General features: G+C 46.6%; 1 protein-coding gene across 1 annotated transcript in view; it reads left to right on the top strand.

Annotated features, from left to right (window-relative positions):
• The window catches only part of CNTNAP5 (contactin associated protein family member 5), a 251,802-nt gene that overhangs the window by 156,506 nt on the left and 72,108 nt on the right, over nucleotides 1-23,188 (top strand). The window contains exons 11-12 of the mRNA XM_077273262.1: nucleotides 9,951-10,057; nucleotides 11,045-11,164. Coding sequence (XP_077129377.1) covers nucleotides 9,951-10,057; nucleotides 11,045-11,164 — 227 coding nt within the window. The remainder of the gene's footprint in view (nucleotides 1-9,950; nucleotides 10,058-11,044; nucleotides 11,165-23,188) is intronic.

The raw sequence follows: 23,188 nt of genomic DNA, 5'->3' as shown, positions 1-23,188 counted from the left end.
ACAGGAGATGCCCCCGCAATCTGTGGTGACCTGAAGAGGACGCTGTACACAGGAGATGCCCCCGCAATCTGTGGTGACTTGAAGAGGGCGCTGTACACAGGAGATGTCCCCGCAATCTGTGGTGACCTGAAGAGGACGCTGTACACAGGAGATGCCCCCGCAATCTGTGGTGACCTGAAGAGGGCGCTGTACACAGGAGGTGCCCCCGCAATCTGTGGTGACCTGAAGAGGGCGCTGTACACAGGAGATGTCCCCGCAATCTGTGGTGACCTGAAGAGGGCGCTGTACACAGGAGATGTCCCCGCAATCTGTGGTGACCTGAAGAGGGCGCTGTACACAGGAGATGTCCCCGCAATCTGTGGTGACCTGAAGAGGACGCTGTACACAGGAGATGTCCCCGCAATCTGTGGTGACCTGAAGAGGACGCTGTATACAGGAGATGTCCCCACAATCTGTGGTGACCTGAAGAGGGCGCTGTACACAGGAGATGTCCCCGCAATCTGTGGTGACCTGAAGAGGGCGCTGTACACAGGAGATGTCCCCGCAATCTGTGGTGACCTGAAGAGGGGGCTGTACACAGGAGATGTCCCCACAATCTATGGTGACCTGAAGAGGGCGCTGTACACAGGAGATGTCCCGCAATCTGTGGTGACCTGAAGAGGGCACTGTACACAGGAGATGTCCCCGCAATCTGTGGTGACCTGAAGAGGGCGCTGTACACAGGAGATGTCCCGCAATCTGTGGTGACCTGAAGAGGGCGCTGTACACAGGAGATGTCCCCACAATCTGTGGTGACCTGAAGAGGGCGCTGTACACAGGAGATGTCCCCACAATCTGTGGTGACCTGAAGAGGGCGCTGTACACAGGAGATGTCCCCGCAATCTGTGGTGACCTGAAGAGGGCGCTGTACACAGGAGATGTCCCCGCTAACTGTGGTGACCTGAAGAGGGTGCTGTACAGAGGAGATGCCCCCGCAATCTGTGGTGACCTGAAGAGGATGCTGTACACAGGAGATGCCCCCGCAATCTCTGGTGACCTGAAGAGGGCGCTGTACACAGGAGATGCCCCGCAATCTGTGGTGACCTGAAGAGGATGCTGTACACAGGAGATGCCCCCGCAATCTCTGGTGACCTGAAGAGGGCGCTGTACACAGGAGATGCCCCGCAATCTGTGGTGACCTGAAGAGGGCACTGTACACAGGAGATGTCCCGCAATCTGTGGTGACCTGAAGAGGACGCTGTACACAGGAGATGTCCCCGCAATCTGTGGTGATCTGAAGAGGACGCTGTACACAGGAGATGTCCCCGCAATCTGTGGTGACCTGAAGAGGACGCTGTACACAGGAGATGTCCCCGCTAACTGTGGTGACCTGAAGAGGGCGCTGTACACAGGAGATGTCCCCGCAATCTGTGGTGACCTGAAGAGGGCGTTGTACACAGGAGATGTCCCCGCAATCTGTGGTGACCTGAAGAGGGCGCTGTACACAGGAGATGTCCCCGCAATCTGTGGTGACCTGAAGAGGGCGCTGTACACAGGAGATGTCCCGCAATCTGTGGTGACCTGAAGAGGGCGCTGTACACAGGAGATGTCCCCGCAATCTGTGGTGACCTGAAGAGGACGCTGTACACAGGAGATGCCCCCGCAATCTGTGGTGACCTGAAGAGGTCGCTGTACACAGGAGATGTCCCCGCTAACTGTGGTGACCTGAAGAGGGTGCTGTACAGAGGAGATGCCCCCGCAATCTGTGGTGACCTGAAGAGGATGCTGTACACAGGAGATGCCCCCGCAATCTCTGGTGACCTGAAGAGGGCGCTGTACACAGGAGATGCCCCGCAATCTGTGGTGACCTGAAGAGGATGCTGTACACAGGAGATGCCCCCGCAATCTCTGGTGACCTGAAGAGGGCGCTGTACACAGGAGATGCCCCGCAATCTGTGGTGACCTGAAGAGGGCACTGTACACAGGAGATGTCCCGCAATCTGTGGTGACCTGAAGAGGACGCTGTACACAGGAGATGTCCCCGCAATCTGTGGTGATCTGAAGAGGACGCTGTACACAGGAGATGTCCCCGCAATCTGTGGTGACCTGAAGAGGACGCTGTACACAGGAGATGTCCCCGCTAACTGTGGTGACCTGAAGAGGGCGCTGTACACAGGAGATGTCCCCGCAATCTGTGGTGACCTGAAGAGGGCGTTGTACACAGGAGATGTCCCCGCAATCTGTGGTGACCTGAAGAGGGCGCTGTACACAGGAGATGTCCCCGCAATCTGTGGTGACCTGAAGAGGGCGCTGTACACAGGAGATGTCCCGCAATCTGTGGTGACCTGAAGAGGGCGCTGTACACAGGAGATGTCCCCGCAATCTGTGGTGACCTGAAGAGGACGCTGTACACAGGAGATGCCCCCGCAATCTGTGGTGACCTGAAGAGGGCGTTGTACACAGGAGATGTCCCCGCAATCTGTGGTGACCTGAAGAGGGCGCTGTACACAGGAGATGTCCCCGCAATCTGTGGTGACCTGAAGAGGGCGCTGTACACAGGAGATGTCCCGCAATCTGTGGTGACCTGAAGAGGGCGCTGTACACAGGAGATGTCCCCGCAATCTGTGGTGACCTGAAGAGGACGCTGTACACAGGAGATGCCCCCGCAATCTGTGGTGACCTGAAGAGGTCGCTGTACACAGGAGATGTCCCCGCAATCTGTGGTGACCTGAAGAGGACGCTGTACACAGGAGATGTCCCCGCAATCTGTGGTGACCTGAAGAGGGCGCTGTACACAGGAGATGTCCCCGCAATCTGTGGTGACCTGAAGAGGAGGCTGTACACAGGAGATGTCCCGCAATCTGTGGTGACCTGAAGAGGACACCGTACACAGAAGATGCCCCCACAATCTGTGGTGACCTGAAGAGGGCGCTGTACACAGGAGATGTCCCCGCAATCTGTGGTGACCTGAAGAGGACGCTGTACACAGGAGATGTCCCCGCAATCTGTGGTGACCTGAAGAGGACGCTGTACACAGGAGATGTCCCCGCAATCTGTGGTGACCTGAAGAGGACGCTGTACACAGGAGATGTCCCCGCAATCTGTGGTGACCTGAAGAGGGCGCTGTACACAGGAGATGTCCCCGCAATCTGTGGTGACCTGAAGAGGGCGCTGTACACAGGAGATGTCCCCGCAATCTGTGGTGACCTGAAGAGGACGCTGTACACAGGAGATGCCCCCGCAATCTGTGGTGACCTGAAGAGGACGCTGTACACAGGAGATGTCCCCGCAATCTGTGGTGACCTGAAGAGGGCGCTGTACACAGGAGATGTCCCCGCTATCTGTGGTGACCTGAAGAGGACGCTGTACACAGGAGATGTCCCCGCTATCTGTGGTGACCTGAAGAGGGCGCTGTACACAGGAGATGTCCCCACAATCTGTGGTGACCTGAGGAGGGCGCTGTACACAGGAGATGTCCCCGCAATCTGTGGTGACCTGAAGAGGGGGCTGTACACAGGAGATGTCCCCACAATCTGTGGTGACCTGAAGAGGGCGCTGTACACAGGAGATGCCCCCGCAATCTGTGGTGACCTGAAGAGGGCGCTGTACACAGGAGATGCCCCCGCAATCTGTGGTGACCTGAAGAGGGCGCTGTACACAGGAGATGTCCCCGCAATCTGTGGTGACCTGAAGAGGAGGCTGTACACAGGAGATGTCCCGCAATCTGTGGTGACCTGAAGAGGGCGCTGTACACAGGAGATGTCCCGCAATCTGTGGTGACCTGAAGAGGACGCTGTACACAGGAGATGCCCCCGCAATCTGTGGTGACCTGAAGAGGGCGCTGTACACAGGAGATGCCCCCGCAATCTGTGGTGACCTGAAGAGGGCGCTGTACACAGGAGATGCCCCCGCAATCTGTGGTGACCTGAAGAGGGCGCTGTACACAGGAGATGCCCCGCAATCTGACAGATGTGGAGCTGCTTCAAGTAGGAGCCGGCAAACATCACCAATTCTAGATGTGCCGCACTGATAAACCCCGACCCAAAAAGACTGAACTCTGTCAGAAATTCACAGGTATTAGTGTAAGGGTGTGAAGATTTATGCAACCACAATATTTTAGTTCTTTAATTTTTTTTTTCCAGCTGAAAAGATTTTAGTTTGTTTGTCACTGGATTTGTACAGATTATGGGCGACATGAAAGGAGGGAAACGTTCTGAAATGATTCTTCTTGGAAGGATTATTTTACATAACAAAACCTGGGATTTGAACAGGGGTGTGTAGACTTTTATTGTACACATAAATGGAGAATATGTAGAGGTTCATGTGATTGCAGCTGTGGATTGTATCCAGTGTAGTGCGGGTTTAGTGCTCTGTGTATGGAGGACATAGGTCTGTGGTTGTGGGCAGAAGTCGCGTCCTGGTCCTTCATGTTCGGGTGACGTTTCCATGGATTTAGGAGACCTAATAACACAGACGTCCAGCGGGTGCTCCGTGCTGTCACCTTCTTATCTGCAGATTTAGAAGTTTCCTATTTGCAGATTAACAAATGCAGAATTTGGTGAAATGTCGACAGGACAATCCCTGCGAGTCATAAAGGGGCACAGTCACCCCGGCTTCCGCACCAACTCCGAGCAAGGCGGGGAATGGAACTTAATTAGCGAATTTGTGAATTTCCAGCTCTGGATGAATAAACCTCTGATTGGAGCTTTTCTGTGAATGGTGAAATCCTGAAGGAAAGAAATAAACGTCGTAGTTACAATCAATGACAGGGCGGATTACAGCTGATCCACGGGCGGCCATTCATGTAGGTGTCGCAGATCTATTATTGGACTTTCTGGTAAATCACAAGCTGCTCCCGACAATTCAATGAAGGAGTTTATGGAACCTACAACTAGTAACGTAATTGTTGGTATAGACCAAGATATGAGCGCCAACAGCAGCTGTCACACAGTACGAGACCAGCATGGGGCCACAGGGGCCCAGCTATACCTCCTGCAGACCAGTGGTCCAGCTATACCTCCTGCAGACCAGGGGCCCAGCTATACCTCCTGCAGACCAGGGGCCCAGCTATACCTCCTGCAGACCAGGGGCCCAGCTATACCTCCTGCAGACCAGTGGTCCAGCTATACCTCCTGCAGACCAGGGGCCCAGCTATACCTCCTGCAGACCAGGGGCCCAGCTATACCTCCTGCAGACCAGGGGCCCAGCTATACCTCCTGCAGACCAGGGGCCCAGCTATACCTCCTGCAGACCAGGGGCCCAGCTATACCTCCTGCAGACCAGGGGCCCAGCTATACCTCCTGCAGTCCAGGGGTCCAGCTATACCTCCTGCAGACCAGGGGTCCAGCTATACCTCCTGCAGACCAGGGGCCCAGCTATACCTCCTGCAGACCAGTGGTCCAGGTATACCTCCTGCAGAACAGGGGCCCAGCTATACCTCCTGCAGACCAGGGGCCCAGCTATACCTCCTGCAGACCAGTGGTCCAGCTATACCTCCTGCAGACCAGGGGCCCAGCTATACCTCCTGCAGACCAGGGGCCCAGCTATACCTCCTGCAGATCAGGGGCCCAGCTATACCTCCTGCAGTCCAGGGGTCCAGCTATTCCTCCTGCAGACCAGGGGTCCAGCTATACCTCCTGCAGACCAGGGGCCCAGCTATACCTCCTGCAGACCAGGGGCCCAGCTATACCTCCTGCAGACCAGGGGCCCAGCTATACCTCCTGCAGACCAGGGGTCCAGCTATACCTCCTGCAGATCAGGGGCCCAGCTATACCTCCTGCAGTCCAGGGGTCCAGCTATTCCTCCTGCAGACCAGGGGTCCAGCTATACCTCCTGCAGACCAGGGGCCCAGCTATACCTCCTGCAGACCAGGGGCCCAGCTATACCTCCTGCAGACCAGGGGCCCAGCTATACCTCCTGCAGACCAGGGGCCCAGCTATACCTCCTGCAGACCAGGGGCCCAGCTATACCTCCTGCAGACCAGGGGCCCAGCTATACCTCCTGCAGACCAGGGGCCCAGCTATACCTCCTGCAGACCAGGGGTCCAGCTTGGCCCCTTCCCAAACCTGCTGTACATTGCACCCTTCCCTGCTCCACCATATGTCTTATGAGGCTCCTCCGACATCACAAAATGTCACTGATTTCCAGACTTTTCTCTCTTCTCATTGTCTCTCCTGAAGGAAGTGAGTGAGGAATAATTCCCAAGAGGAGAAAGCAGTACTGAAGAAATAAAGATCAATAATCATAATGTGTGCTCCCAGCCTCCATTTTGGCAGTGTTACTGAAGTGGGCGTTCGGTGCGGTTGAGCTATTGTGTCGCCTCAGTAAGGGGGATATTCCAGAAATGTGGTCAGACGGAGCCTCCATCCGGTGACTTGGGCTCGTTATGTTTCCATTGCTTTCTCCTACTGTATTATATGCATCATTACAGTGAATGGATCCATCAGACGCTAAAATCCTGATTGTTACAAAGTTATTATGTGTATTTCCTTGTTAATCACTTTTCTCATGTGAAATAATTTGTGTCAATAATACCAGTCATCACATATTCTTCACAGAGAACGGTATTCCAATCTTTATCAAGTATAAAGAACAATTTTTCAACCTTCTTTTTTTCCTTCTTTCTTTCTCTTCTTCTTCTTCCCCTTCTTTTTCTTCTTCCTCATCTTTTTACCTCTTACTCATCCTCTTCATTTTCCCTCTTCCTCTTGTTCATCATCTTCCTTTTCCTTCGCTTCTTCCTATCCCTTTTTCTCTTCCTTTTCCTCTTCCCTTTCCTCTTCTTCATCTTCTTCTTTTTTTCCAATTCTCGATTTTCTTACTTTTTCCTTCACCTCCTCTTCTTCTTTTCCCTACTCTTCATCTTCCTCCTCTTCTTCTACTTACACTTCTCTTTCCTCCACTTCCTCTTCTTCTTTTCCCTATTCTTCATCTTCCTCTTCTTCTACTTACACTTCTTTTTCCTCCACTTCCTCTTCTTCTTTTCCCTATTCTTCATCTTCCTCCTCTTCTTCTACTTACACTTCTCTTTCCTCCACTTCCTCTTCTTCTTTTCCCTATTCTTCATCTTCCTCCTCTTCTTCTACTTACACTTTTTTCCTCGACTTCCTCTTCCTATTTCTCTTCCTCTTCTTCCTTTGATTATTCTTCATCCTCTTCTTCCTCTGCTTCTTCTCCCTATTTGTTTTCCTCCTCATCTTCCTCTTGGTCCTCCTCTTCTTCTTCTTCTTCCTCCTCATCTTCCTCTTGGTCCTCCTCTTCTTCCTCTTCTTCTTCTTCATCATGTCTTGCTATTGCTCAGATGCTTCTCCGACCTGTCCTATTAATCATTATTGTGAGGTTACAGTAAATACAGAGAATATTTGCAGCTTTGTTGCCCCTGGACTCAGCAGGAAGTAAATATCTGGAGGATTTTGCAGAAAACAGAATAATTTTGGTCATTTGGGGATTTGTCTGCTGTTTGGCAAAATTCAATTTCTGATCCACAGTGTGAAGAGCGCAGACTAAGAAGGGACACAAAAAGGAACCGTTAAACCTAATTGCACCTCCTGTGCTTTTTCTCTGATAGTTTTTGATCCCTCTGTGAGAGTGCCGAGCTTCCATATAACGCCGTACATGGAGGGGGCATTACCGGAAATTCGGAGAGTAACTTCCATTCCTCCATGACATGCAGAAGTCGGTCTCTGTCTGGGAGATACATAGACGTTTGCCACGTATTCCGATTTTTGGGGCTGTTCTTTCAGTGCTACGCCCCAGGTCAGCGGGAAGCGCCGCCGTGCTTTCCATATGTTCAGTGTCATTATGTTTTATAGACTTTGTGACTTTTTATATCTGTTCTTACATGAACTGGCGGAGACGAGCTTTGTGCAGCCGCCGCTTTTCTCCTGTCTCGCCCTCATTTCAGGACATTAGGGAACATGTACAGACACTTTGTCCCCGATTCATCGTCACCTTTGCGCTGGAGTAACAATGGTTCTGATGGTCATTTTTATGATCTGCTTTATTCATTATTTCATCTGCTTCTCTCTTTACGTCGCCTTTACTTGGTTTCATCTGCTTTTATCTTGTTATGGGCGCAGTCTCCATTATCCAGATGCTTTAGCTAATTTTATCATTTGAGACTTTTCAAAATCTGCAATTCTTTGTGCAATCTCGCTCCAATGTTCTACCGGAGAACAAAATCGGAATAATTTTATTTTTAATTGAAAACTAATGTGCAATATTTTAAAGAATCAAGCAGCTGTTTGCTCTAAAATGGTGTAAATAAGATAAAAGCCAAATAGGAACATCTTTGATTTTGCGCAAAATTTATCAACCCGAGCGTGCCTTGTTGAAGAATTTGGTGCAAACAAACTGCAAGTAATACCTCGAGACAAAAAAGAAAAATCATCTAAAACATAAAAAATATATGTAAATGATGAATCGGGAGTCGTGGTCTGCTTAGATTATTTAGAGACATGAAAATGTGGTGGAAGCTCCAGGATCTTCTGTTCTGGGTGGTTAGAAGCGTCTCTGTGTCCTGATCTCCAGATAGCAGCTCTAGACGTAGCTTTAATCGTGCAATGTTAGCAGTCGCCCCCTGGTACCGGGTCCTAAAGACTCGAAGGCCTCCGCACATCATTGCCTTTGCACTTGTTTTTGGTCTAGTTTTGTGTGCTTTGCGCCTCTTTTTTCTTTGCACCCAATTCTTTATTCTATTTGTGTCTTTTTTTAGTCTATTTTATGTCTGCTCACCTGTTTGTTTTTTCTGCTTTAATGATTTCAGATGTTTTTGCTTAATTCATCAATTCCAACTTTTTTAAAAAGTTGTAAGATTTGGCGCAACTCCACTCTATCCCCCCTGGTGTTTTTGTTTTGAGTATCCTAGTATTTTGGTGCAATTTTTACACCATTTTGCAAATTGTGCAACTTTTGGAGGCAAAAAGTCAGACAGTTCAAGTTCAGGAAAAAAAGACAGTTTTTATGCTGAACTCATGAATTTCGTGCAATATTTTGAAGACTTTGGTGCCAAAAACGGCAACTAATGCCACAAGAAAAAAAGAAGGAAAGTGGCTTAAAAAGACATAAATGATGAATCGGGGCCAAAGACTTCCCCACCTACAAAGCAGCAGTGGTAGAGGTAGCACATGGAAGATGGGGTCCTATCTTTGCTTTGTGGCCTAGAATTTTCAATCTCAAGTCTTTGTCCCTCATACTTTTGAAAGCGGTCATCCGCGAGAGGACGATACTTGCAGTGCATATAGTGGACCATCAAACATTTTTTGGCCATCGCCATAGACATGCCCGATTTACAGACTTTGCCATTCCTTGCCTTTTCTCTACCTATTCCACACACATTTTTGTATCTAGTTCTCGCCTTTCTTGACACTCTGGACCAAAAGAAACTTTCCGAAACCAATAATTTCCAGAAGGTTTCGTTGGGACGTTGGAGATTTGCTGACTCTTCCAGGAATCTAAGCGATCTCCTCATTTTCCATGTTTTTTTGGGACGTCCCAGGGAAGTTTGGCAACTTTGTCCTCCAAGTCTTTAGTGATCTTATACTTGTATCCATTCACTTTCCCCATAAGCCTGGAACTAATCGTCGACCAAACATTGGAGCATACAAGTGACGACGAGTCTAAGAGAGGCACAAACCAAATAATTCTAATGGATGTAATCCAGAAAACACTTTGTAATGGCAATGTTCCTGAGACATCCGGCCGTTCCCTCCGTTCCTCTATGATGTGTGATGCTTTAGTGACGTTAGATCCAACTCAGGTAGTAATGGATTTTGTCTGAGTTCTTGTGACTTTATGTTCATAATTTCGGCTCATCACTCTCCAGAGAATCCACCGTGTGAAACTATTGATTTGCTTGGATCTTTCAGTCTCTCGGCAGCGAATTACCTGCCATCATCATATGGAATCATTGTTACATGTAGATTCTGAAGAGCGACACAAATCAGACTCTGTGGACTTCTTGTTCCCTGCAGATGCCTGCCCAATCCCTGCGAACACGGAGGAGAATGTTCTCAGACGTGGAGCACGCTGCACTGCGACTGTGGGGACGGGGGCTACGTGGACGCCACGTGCCATAGCTGTAAGTAGTCCTGCACCTCTCTATGGGGGGCTCGGGGGAGTTAATGGTGGTTATTGGTCCTATCTGATACTATTGTCAAGTACAAGCCTCCATGAATAGAGAAGTAGCGTAGACTCAGCGGGTTAGAATATCATTGTGGTTAAGAACATTGTGTAGATTCCTGAAGGGGTAAACCAATAAATCCCTGAGGATTTCCCAGAAAGTGACATAAAACATGGAGGAGGAGGTTCATTTCGTCAATGGGATTCTGCCCTGTGTCTATATGGTGTCCATTATAGGAAGTCACATATGAAAAGGTTACTGGTAGCTGTCTGGATAATCTTCACTCTTTTGGCACCTCCTGACCCTCCATAATCCAAAAACATGCCAATCGCAAAAAAAACTCAGATTCTGGTGAATATAAAAGTTTAGTAAAAAGTCCAGTTGAATGTATACATCTCCTCTCCAACGTATCTCCTGAACATGTGTGCGAATACATGGACTTTTATCAGTGACCTGGATGTTTGTGCCCCAGGTCCAGTATTTTTTAGGACTGCTCGGTGATTATTCTCAATGTTGGCAGGAGGAGTGCGTATGGTGAGAAACATCAAATGGTCCAAATGGTCATTATCAAGGAGATGACTATTGTAGAAAATCCCTCTGGCTACACCTGATCCCCGGCAATGCTCACATGACTCAAGGGGCCGACTACCAGGATACTTTCCGATAACACGTAATATACGACCACTTTCTTTGAAGCTTTATGGCTTCGGCCTGTACATGGCAGCACTCAATATAAAGTTGTCTGTTGTCTTATCACTTAATTTTTAGTTCTCACTTGTGCCGGAGATGAGAACCATCCAGACTCCTGACTTTCTCTTCCTATGGGCCCAAATCAATGTATCACATCAGATCCATGTAGACAGAAAAGATAAAAAAAGTGGCAAATTGTTTGTGATAAAAAGTAACAATTTTGGTTGTTTCCTTTTCTTCTTTGTCCTTTCCCAGCGTTGTATGAACCGTCCTGCGAAGCCTACAGGCACAAGGGCTACCCGTCCGATTACTACTACATCGACTCTGATGGGAGCGGGCCTCTTGGACCTGTCCGTGTCTACTGTAACATAACCGGTAAGAATCGCGGCCGCTCGGTTGGATTTAGCATTTCACATCTCTTCCTCAGTAAAGGGACTCGAGCTAATGGAAGCCGCAGGAGCCCGATATCCGCAGTCAGGATGATCGGCTCAGGGCTTTCTATTATGGATGAGTGAATTGAATGCGCCTTAAATTTCACAAAGGATTCGGATTCCTCTGAACACAAATTTGGTGCAAATTGCTATTTGAGAATGTTGCAAAATAGTGACCCCGGCACCACTGCCCCAGCCCGGTACACTGCCAGCCGCCTCCGGCACCGTGCAAATGATGAAATGGAGGGAGGTGCACAGAGGACCGGCAAGCGGCAGCTCTTTTACTCTTTATATTTTCATTATGCTATGGCGTTATTTATTTTCATTGCTTATGTTATGTAATTGATACAGACATAATCACTGTCCCCATTGGGGATCACAGTCTGCATTCCCTCTCAGTATGTCTTTTGAGTGTGGGAGGAAACCTGCGCAAAATGGGGAGAATATACAGACTCATTGCAGATGTTGTCCTTGGTGGGATTTGAATCCAGGACCCCAGGGCTTCAAGGCTGCAGTGCTAACCACTGAGCCACCGTGCTGCTAACCACTGAGCCACTGTTCTGTTAACCATTGAGCCACCGTATTTCCAGCTGGTTTTATAGCAACTGGTGGCACAAATATCATTTTTTCTTCCTTCTGTACCTGGGTCTCTCGGATTGTCTCCTGGGCACTGTCTTTCTTGGTGGGCTCATGTCACTGAGATATACAGGTCCTTCTCAAAAAATTAGCATATAGTGTTAAATGTCATTATTTACCATAATGTAATGATTACAATTAAACTTTCATATATTATAGATTAATTATCCACCAACTGAAATTTGTCAGGTCTTTTATTGTTTTAATACTGATGATTTTGGCATACAACTCCTGATAACCCCAAAAACCTGTCTCAATAAATTAGCATATTTCACCCGACCAATCAAATAAAAGTGTTTTTTAATACCAAACAAAAAAACCATCAAATAATAATGTTCAGTTATGCACTCAATACTTGGTCGGGAATCCTTTGGCAGAAATGACTGCTTCAATGCGGCGTGGCATGGAGGCAATCAGCCTGTGACACTGCTGAGATGTTATGGAGGCCCAGGATGCTTCAATAGCGGCCTTAAGCTCATCCAGAGTGTTGGGTCTTGCGTCTCTCAACTTTCTCTTCACAATATCCCACAGATTCTCTATGGGGTTCAGGTCAGGAGAGTTGGCAGGCCAATTGAGCACAGTAATACCATGGTCAGTAAACCATTTACCAGTGGTTTTGGCACTGTGAGCAGGTGCCAGGTCGTGCTGAAAAATGAAATCTTCATCTCCATAAAGCATTTCAGCCGATGGAAGCATGAAGTGCTCCAAAATCTCCTGATAGCTAGCTGCATTGACCCTGCCCTTGATGAAACACAGTGGACCAACACCAGCAGCTGACATGGCACCCCACACCATCACTGACTGTGGGTACTTGACACTGGACTTCAGGCATTTTGGCATTTCCTTCTCCCCAGTCTTCCTCCAGACTCTGGCACCTTGATTTCCGAATGACATGCAAAATTTGCTTTCATCAGAAAAAAGTACTTGGGACCACTTAGCAACAGTCCAGTGCTGCTTCTCTGTAGCCCAGGTCAGGCGCTTCTGCCGCTGTTTACCTGGGGAATGCGGCACCTGTAGCCCATTTCCTGCACACGCCTGTGCACGGTGGCTCTGGATGTTTCCACACCAGACTCAGTCCACTGCTTCCTCAGGTTCCCCAAGGTCTGGAATCGGTCCTTCTCCACAATCTTCCTCAGGGTCCGGTCACCTCTTCTCGTTGTACAGCGTTTTCTGCCACATTGTTTCCTTCCAACAGACTTACCATTGAGGTGCCTTGATACAGCACTCTGGGAACAGCCTATTTGTTGAGAAATTTCTTTCTGGGTCTTACCCTCTTGCTTGAGGGTGTCAATGATGGCCTTCTTGACATCTGTCAGGTCGCTAGTCTTACCCATGATGGGGGTTTTGAGTAATGAACCAGGCAGGGAGTTTTTAAAAGCCTCAGGTATCTTTTGCATGTGTTTAGAGTTAATTAGTTGATTCAGAAGATTAGGGTAATAGGTCGTTTAGAGAACCTTTTCTTGATATGCTAATTTATTGAGACAGGTTTTTTGGGTTATCAGGAGTTGTATGCCAAAATCATCAGTATTAAAACAATAAAAGACCTGACAAATTTCAGTTGGTGGATAATGAATCTATAATATATGAAAGTTTAATTGTAATCATTACATTATGGTAAATAATGAAATTTAACACTATATGCTAATTTTTTGAGAAGGACCTGTATGTGGCGCATTTATCATATAGCCTCCAGATATATTGTTGTCTTAGTGACACATCTATAGGTGCAGACTTAGTGGTGCCGGGCGTAGCGGGTGCCAGGGATCTCCGGGGTTGGCTCTGCAGCACTGGGTGGTTTTTGGATGCGATGTTGAAATTTATATTCTTGTGTTTGGTTCTTTCGACTCATCAGATACAATGTTACACTGACAGCAATCAGCCGGGCGCCTGGCGACATCTAGGAGACATTTGATGGCTGTATGTACAGTATATGTCTAACAGAGGGTGCGACACTGATTTATAAGTGTTCTTCATCCAGCTCCTACTGCACCTGCAGAATGCTCCAGTGTAAAATGTGGTATTAATTAGAGACCTGTGGTTTCAGAATAAGTCGCCCTGTGTGTACGTGAGGAATAACACTATTCCTGGCCATTATATGACCTATATTTTGCATTTTCACTACTTTTCCCCTCTACAGGCTCTGTCTATAACTACAGTTGTCCCTGAGCTGGTGGGTGGAGACCGGCTGTTATTATGTCTCCCATCCACACTACACACAGACATGAAGGATTTCTGCTCACCTGTCTCTGTAACACATGTACAGAGCTGATATCAAGGAGGACATTATACTGCAGCACTGAGCAGTGTAGCTGTCTATCCAGTGGCACAAAACACCTACTAGAAAGCTTCAGTCATTTGGACGGTAGTATACAACAGTAATGAGCAATGTGACTGTGAATCCAGCACTGCGGCAAGATAAGACACTAGACAGAAAGCTGTAGCAGCATAGAGAACACTATACAGCAATATTGAGCAGTGTATCTGAGATTCCAGTACTGGGGTGAGATAACTCACTTATTGGAAGCAAAAGCAACGTGGAGGAAATGATACAGAAGTACTGGACAGTGTTGCTGTGAATGCAGTTGAGTGAGAGAGATAAAACACATACTGGAAAGTAACAGCATGAGTCTGAGTGTCTGAGCTTCTCTCGATTCCTTCCTCTTCTTCCTCCTTACTTTTCCAAGACAGACTTTAACACTTTACAGTTTGAATGATGAATTCAGGACATGGCGTGTAGCTCATAAATGGAGAAAGAGGCAGATTTCTTTGACAAGTTCACATGTAATATTGATTTATACTGTGTGATGGAATGACAGCGACCAGCTAAGTGCCTGATGTTCTTCAGCTTCGGCCCCTTACTGGGCAGCAGACACCTTCCATATGTGATAAAACCTTTATCTGACACCTGCTGGTCATTCTGCTCCGGACTTGGCAGCAAATATAACCCAGATTCATGCAGTGTCGGCATCTGCAGAGCTGGGAGAGGAGCAGGCACCTGCCTAGGGCGTCATTGAGTAATGGGGCCACAATTTCTGCTGTGTCCTATGCTGGGACATAGTGAGAGCCTGTCCTGCCCCGGGGCATCTGACACCTGCTGTATCTGTGTCCTGTCTGTGGATGGTGAATACCCTGCTGTATCGATGGTTGTGCCATGGACGAGGCAGTGCAGGTACTGCGCTCCTGATGTAGGTGGTACATTGCTGTGTATCCTGCACAACTCTCCCCATCACCGAGGTCCTTTGTTACAGGGTGAATGTATCATTTCTAACCCTATTTGTGAGGATTGTGACTATTTTATACTAAATGGTGGCCATCTGTTATTCGCCTCTGCGCCGTCCCTGCGTCTCTTCTCTGCAGCATTAACCTCACACTTTTCAGCTGTAATCACGGCTGCATTATCTCTATGTATTCCCTCCAGGGAAATTCAGCTCCTGATAATGACCAGGAGGTTAGAAAGTTACCAGGGAGCTGAAATCATGGAGCTGCTGAGCCGCGCTGATGACGGCTGCAGCCAAGAATTAATATGTAGCTGCAGGGAGAAGATCACACGTGGGAAATCCCTGCGTGACCTGATGTGGAGACGAGTCCGTACTGTCACAGATAATCCTGACCCCGTGCAAGAACCGCGACACTGCGGAGAGTGCAGAAAGTCCTTCAGATGAGCGGAAAAGTCATTATATCAAGTCACAGAAATATAGAGAGATAGGTAAGAAAACATCCGAGAAATGTCAGTGCACCTGGAGTGGGAAATATTAGCGCAACGGAGGAAATATGGAGACTATATATCTATTATCTATCTATCATCTATCTATCATTAATCTATTATCTATTATCTATCTATAATCTATCTATCTTCTGTCTATCATCAATCTATTATCATCTATTATCTATCTATCTATTAACTATCTATCTATTATCCATCTATCTATTAACTATCTATCTATTATCCATCTATCTATTATATGTCTATCTTTCTACCAGTCTCTCCCTGTTGCCCATCCACTGCCTGCCTTCTGTTTCTGACTGACAGATTTTAGGCAGGGGAGGCAGGTCACTAACACAGGAATGACAGAAAGGAGGCGATGGGCAGGGAATATGGAGAGAGGCAGGAGAGTTGTAAGTGCAACGTCCACTTTGGATTTCTCTAAAATATCAAACAGATTTCTACAAGCAAAAAAGGGTTTACTCAGTATTACATTGCCTTTTCAAGTCCTCTTCCTCTCTGAAGACACAATGTGCATATTTGCCTTCCTAGAGGAGCACTGCTTGGCCTGTAAGTCTCCTCACCCTGACATGTCAGGCATGTCACTCTCCAGAAGGAGGAACATTCCCCTTAGCGCCCTTACTTACATGCCATTAGTTTGGGGTATAAAATCCTAATGACAGGTTGCCTTGAACTAATAAGTTTTCTCGTTCCACTTGCAGTACCTCTCCTGACCACAGGGAGTGCTGTGAGGAATGGTCACATTCCCCGCGTGTCGCGCAGCGTTGTGCTGCATATATTTAGCGCAGCTTCCATTGCAGCGCACGCACATAAGGCGCATTATGTAGAGGTTATAAATGCTGATGCTCCGATGACAGAGTAATGGGGGCGACGTCTCTGCGCCTCTATCACAACATGTGCGGAGCAGATTGTCCCCCGGAGTCCCCTGTGTCTCTGCAGCAGCCGACTCCATTCCTTCTCCTCTTACTTGGATCATTTTTATCACTTATTGCTCCTCGTCTTCTCATCACTGCGGGATTTTATTATCCGCACTTGGGAGCAGCTGCCGGAGGTTTCGGGATTGATTTCTTCTAACATGGGTCGTCCTTCTCACCAGATGGCTCTTTAAGAAGTGATTGTTAGCCAGGCTGTGAAGAGCCTGAAGTTACATTGTAACAAGCTGAAGTTTTCTCACTTCACCTCCTCTGCACTCACAGAGCTTTTATCTGAGAATTTACAGGAGCCGTTCATGTGGGGGCCACACTCGGGGGCCCTGACGTGACCCCTCTCACCAGCCCACAGACACATGCACTGGGAACAAACCCTAAAAGCTGCCCACAATGGGGGAAATCCTCTGTGTTTGTTTTTAAATTGCAGAAATGATGACAATGAAATATTTACAGTAGAATGTTACAATCCGCCGGCTCGTGTTCTGCAATCTATAATGTGTCATATGGTTACATTGTAGCTTCACATAATCCTCCCTGTGCTCTGCATATAATATGCGGCTGGATCGCTCTTCAGTCCTAACTGTAGGGCAGATGATTGCAGTCTATTGTTCTCTGGTATCAGCTGGTTGGGTTAATGGTATGATGTACAATCTATTCCTCTCTGTTATCAGCCATTGCACCCTGGGTGGAGCAGGCCGCAGTGTTCTGCCCCATGGCCGCGGTCTTACATCACGTGTCCGCAGCGCTGAGATCTGTGGAGACATGGGCATTTCATGTGACTGATATCCCTGTTAGGGCCTGTGCACATGTTGCAGATTTGTCACAAATCCTGAAGACTTTCCTGATGCCAGCGAAGTGACTGGGAATCCTGAAGTCTCGTGCCCACGCTGCTTATTTTTCTGTGCAGATTTTAATCTTAAGGGTCAATTCTTTCAGCGTAGACTTTAGATTTCACCCTTAATAATGAGTGAAGAAAAATCTGCATAAGAAATAAAAAACACAAAAAAAATGCATCAAAACGCAGCACAACCGAGCCTATTTTATGGAGCGTTTTTCCTGCCAGGAGATGCAGAAATGTCTGCACCAAATGCTTCACGTGTGCACGGACCCTTATAACGCTGCCGTGGTGTAATAACCTGACAACTCTCGGATTTGTGTCTCTGCAAATTTCTGCATTCACAACGACATAATAATTATGGAACAAAAACTCTGAATCTACCTTGGAGATAGTTGTCATAGGGACAACTTAGCGCCATAGCGCGGCGCCTTTATGTGGGTCCTGGATGCTTCTCTCAGGAATGTTCCTTGTGTCGGAGGTAACATTGCGCTGATGAAAAGAGCAGGGGGCAATATCAAATCCAAGATAAATCCGAGAAGAAGAGCCACTTGGAATAAATATAAGACTTAACTTTTATTAAATATAGAGATAAAATAAATATCCCACAAATATACAAACAACAAATAAAGTGCAAATGTGCCAGTGGTATAAAAAACACCAAGAACAATAGGTCACGGTAACAATTGGTCACTGTCCGATTTCCATGAAAAAAACAAGACTGTTTTTAGCAGGTAGCTTAAAAAGAAACACAAACTACTTTCCCAATAATAGAAACACTAATTGCAGATACAATTGCCTAAAGCACAGGGAAACATTGTCTCTTTGCATAATCCTGCCTGGTAGAGATGACTGGAGAAATGTAGACAATATCTCATGCACAACAAGATCAAACGAGTGATATTCAATGTCATAGCATCATAACTGTAAGAATAATCACTGCTGATGACCCTGTGTCTATTCATAAGGCGGAAAGACAATGCTTAGCGTCAACGTGTTTATCCCACCGAGCAGAAATAAGCATAGAGCAGACCAGCAATCCTGCAGTAATGAAGTATCATTTTGTGGTTGTATCCTGAATCTGAGAACCATGGAAATAAAGGGACGTAGGTGTAACTAGAAATGTAAGGAATAAGAGGATATCATTATCCCAGAGAAGTTGTAGCCTATAATACCAATCAAGTGATACCAGACCATTCATATCCCATCAAATATGATTCATCAGGGGAGTGGGGCATGTGTCTCGTATTGTGGTGTTTTTTATACCACTGGCACATTTGCACTTTATTAGTTGTTTGTATATTTGTGATATATTTATTTTATCTCTAAATTTAATAAAAGTTAGGTCAAATATTGCACTGAAGGCATAATGCAGAGACAGACTGTGGGGTCAGAGGAAGCTAGGAACACACATAATCCCACTCCCCTTATATTTAGGGTCCTCTACACCTCTAGCCTGCACAGGTCCTCACCTCCTATAGCCTGCACAGGTCCTCTCCTCCTATAACCTCACAGGTCCTCTTCTCCTATAACCTTCATCAGGTCCTCTCCTCCTATAGCCTGCACAGGTCCTCTCCTCCTATAGCCTGCACAGGTCCTCTCCTCCTATAGCCTGCCAAGGTCTTCTCCTCCTATAGCCTGCACAAGTCCTCTCCTCCTATAGCCTGCACAGGTCGGCTCCTCCTATAGCCTGCACAGGTCCTCTCCTCCTATAGCCTGCACAGGTCCTCTTCTCCTATAGCCTGCACAGGTCCTCTTCTCCTATAGCCTTCATCAGGTCATCTTCTCCTATAGCCTGCACAGATCCTCTTCTCCTATAGCCTGCACAGGTCCTCTTCTCCTATAGCCTCACACGTCCTCTCCTCCTATAGGCTGCACAGGTCCTCTCCTCCTATAGCCTGCACAGGTCCTCTCCTCCTAAAAATTGCCCCTAGGCTCTATCAATCACTGCAACATGAAGCACTGGCTGGATGATGCAGGATGCAGAACCCGCAGGACCTGTGACGGCCACTTCTCTTACTTTACAATTAGAGCAATATACACTCACTGGCCACTTTATTAGGTACACCTGTCCAACTTCTTGTTAACACTTAATTTCTAATCAGCCAATCACATGGCGGCAACTCAGTGCATTTAGGCATGTAGACATGGTCAAGACAATCTCCTGCAGTTCAAACCGAGCATCAGTATGGGGAAGAAAGGTGATTTGAGTGCCTTTGAACGTGGCATGGTTGTTGGTGCCAGAAGGGCTGGTCTGAGTATTTCAGAAACTGCTGATCTACTGGGATTTTCACGCACAACCATCTCTAGGGTTTACAGAGAATGGTCCGAAAAAGAAAAAAAATCCAGTGAGCGGCAGTTCTGTGGGCGGAAATGCCTTGTTGATGCCAGAGGTCAGAGGAGAATGGGCAGACTGGTTCGAGCTGATAGAAAGGCAACAGTGACTCAAATCGCCACCCGTTACAACCAAGGTAGGCCTAAGAGCATCTCTGAACGCACAGTGCGTCGAACTTTGAGGCAGATGGGCTACAGCAGCAGAAGACCACACCGGGTACCACTCCTTTCAGCTAAGAACAGGAAACTGAGGCTACAATTTGTACAAGCTCATCGAAATTGGACAGTAGAAGATTGGAAAAATGTTGCTTGGTCTGATGAGTCTCGATTTCTGCTGCGACATTCGGATGGTAGGGTCAGAATTTGGCGTAAACAACATGAAAGCATGGATCCATCCTGCCTTGTATGGAGCATCTTTGGGATGTGCAGCCGACAAATCTGCGGCAACTGTGTGATGCCATCATGTCAATATGGACCAAAATCTCTGAGGAATGCTTCCAGCACCTTGTTGAATCTATGCCACGAAGAATTGAGGCAGTTCTGAAGGCAAAAGGGGGTCCAACCCGTTACTAGCATGGTGTACCTAATAAAGTGGCCGGTGAGTGTAAGTGACAATGAGGATTATTATTATAATTATTATTATTGATTAGTGAACATTCTCGGATAAGGTGTTATGATTCTCGGGTGCTGAGTGTTATCGGCGTTGCCAAATAATAAGTTCAGGTCCCCGCAGCTGCATCTCTCGCGGCTCTTCAGTAGCCACAACACAAGCAGGGACTGTCTGACAAACCGGCAATCCCCGTATGTATTCAGGCTGTCTAACAACCACGAGACATGCAGCCGTGGGGACTAGAGCATGTTCGGATAGCACCTTATTGGAGCATCATCACTATTAATCTGCAATGTATCTTTAAGAATTGCAATTAATTGCTGTCATTACTGCAGTTTTACAGAAATGTTGCAAAAACCATGACACTTTTGGGTAATCAGAGAGTAAACAAAAATGACAGCAATCTGTGATTATACCCAAAGCTGCACAGCTTTATGACAATCTATGGGGCTGTAATAGGGCCCCAGTGCTGCAGGACTATATGGGCCCTTGGCAACAGACGGTCAGTGGCTCCTCTTTGCTTTGGATTTTTCCTTTTCATCTTCCCAGTGTGATACCTTTTTTACGTTCTGGTTGATACAGTTGCACCAAAGCTTCATTTTCACAGGACCAGCCGCAGTTTTTATTGGCCCCATTGGGGTCACATGACTTTTTATTCTCTTTTTGTTCAATATTTTTGGGGTTCAAAGTGACAAACAACCAGCAGTTCAGTCATTTAGGCATTTTTTTGTTTCGACATTCGCTGTATGGGATTAAATATGATCATTTATTAGTTCGCACAGTCACACACGCCACGTTACTAGATATGCTATTTTTTTAGATTTACAAAAGTTTTTAGATTTTTAGAAGTTGAAGAGGTGTATTAAACTTTTAAAACTTAAATTGTTCGATGTTTTTATCCATTTTTAATTAGACCTTCAAGGAGACTTGAACTGGCGATTTCTCGTGTACAAAGCACCGTAATGTCTCCTATGTAGCCCAAAACGTGTGAGGAACATGGCCGGTGAGACGAACCTGACGGATGTAGCGATGGACACGTCGTCCTCATTGCCAACCTCTTTAATGATTCTGTCTTGGCAGTGGCATCTTGGCATTAACCTTTTTTTTTCTAATTTGCATTTTTGATATTTTGTTGATTTTTTTGCATCAATCGCACCTTTGCTGCTAATTACATGTACAGCCGACGAGCTGGAAATCTAATGTCTTGCAGTCAGAAACAATAGAGCTGATGGGATTCGGCGGAGTCAGTGGTTATTTACATACGATGCGAGTACAGAGCGGCGTAATGAGCAGAATATTAATCAGCTGCAAAATTCTGCACTTTTCTGACATTCCCAGGATAAATATAGTCGGTTATTATGTACCGAGTCCATCCACGGACTAGAGGTATAATAATAAAGCATATATATTATTCATTCTATCACCTTGATGTCAAACAACCGCTATTCATTCATTCATTTTTTTTTTAGGAAATGATCAGTAAAACATTAATTGTGTTTTATAAACATGCATAAAAGGCTGCGCTGTTCTGTTCCTTTACTGCAGAGCATCGCTCTTCTGTCCCCCTCCCCCACACAAATTCCAGAAATCTTCATTGCTCATTATTGCCACTAGGGGGCGATGTATAAGCAATTATCTACAGATCGCCCCCTAGTGGTAACTGAAGACAGGCGAGGCTTATACAAAGATGTGTGCGGGGAGATGAAGATTCGGCGGTCTACCCCTTGTAAATGGTCTCTGATTGTATTTATCATCCTATGTGGAGGAGAGCAGGTATGTGGCCCCTCTAACCCTGTGGACCCTCCATGTACCCTACATGCACCATTGTATGGTAATTATTTCTCTATTTTTGGGATCTACTGGATTACCAGCCATAACGTAAGGATGAATTATTGCATAGATGTTCAGAAGAGTGTGAGCCCATTGTACCAGGAGTTCCCCTCTCGTTTTCCTCTGTTCCTGCAGAGAGGAATATAAGCACCATACAATCCTCCTTGTAACCCGTCACATAGTAAAAGGAGTAGAGCGGATAAATACAGCATATATCTGTGTGGGGAACGATCCAGTATAATGTGGTGAGATAAAAGAGTTACTAGAAAGAAGAAGCCTGGATGATGGGGATGACAATACTCACCAGTACTGAGCAGTGTAGCTGTGAATCTTACTTTGTGTTTCACTTCATCCTGTAGAGCAGTTCATTATGGAGGTGTATATATACAGTGCCTTGCGAAAGTATTCGGCCCCCTGGAACTTTTCAACCTTTTCCCACATATCATGCTTCAAACATAAAGATACCAAATGTAAATTTTTGGTGAAGAATCAACAACAAGTGGAACACAATTGTGAAGTTGAACGAAATTTATTGGTTATTTTACATTTTTGTGGAAATTCAAAAACTGAAAAGTGGGGCGTGCAATATTATTCGGCCCCTTTACTTTCACTGCAGAAGTTCATTGTGGATCTCTGAATGATCCAATGTTGTCCTAAATGCCTAATGATGATAAATATAATCCACCTGTGTGTAATCAAGTCTCCGTATAAATGCACCTGCTCTGTGATAGTCTCAGGGTTCTGTGTGAAGCACAGAGAGCATCATGAAGACCAAGGAACACAACAGGCAGGTCCGTGATACTGTTGTGGAGAAGTTTAAAGCCGGATTTGGATACAAAATGATTTCCAAAACTTTAAACATCCCAAGGAGCACTGTGCAAGCGATCATATTGTAATGGAAGGAGTATCATACCACTGCAAATCTACCAAGACCCGGCCGTCCCTCTAAACTTTCATCTCAAACAAGGAGAAGACTGATCAGAGATGCAGCCAAGAGGCCCATGATCACTCTGGATGAATTGCAGAAATCTACAGCTGAGGTGGGACAGTCTGTCCATAGGACAACAATC

This window comes from Ranitomeya variabilis, chromosome 7 (genome assembly GCF_051348905.1).
Source record: "Ranitomeya variabilis isolate aRanVar5 chromosome 7, aRanVar5.hap1, whole genome shotgun sequence".
NCBI classification, from domain to species: domain Eukaryota; kingdom Metazoa; phylum Chordata; class Amphibia; order Anura; family Dendrobatidae; genus Ranitomeya; species Ranitomeya variabilis.
This window is presented reverse-complemented; position numbering and strand designations above follow the sequence as displayed.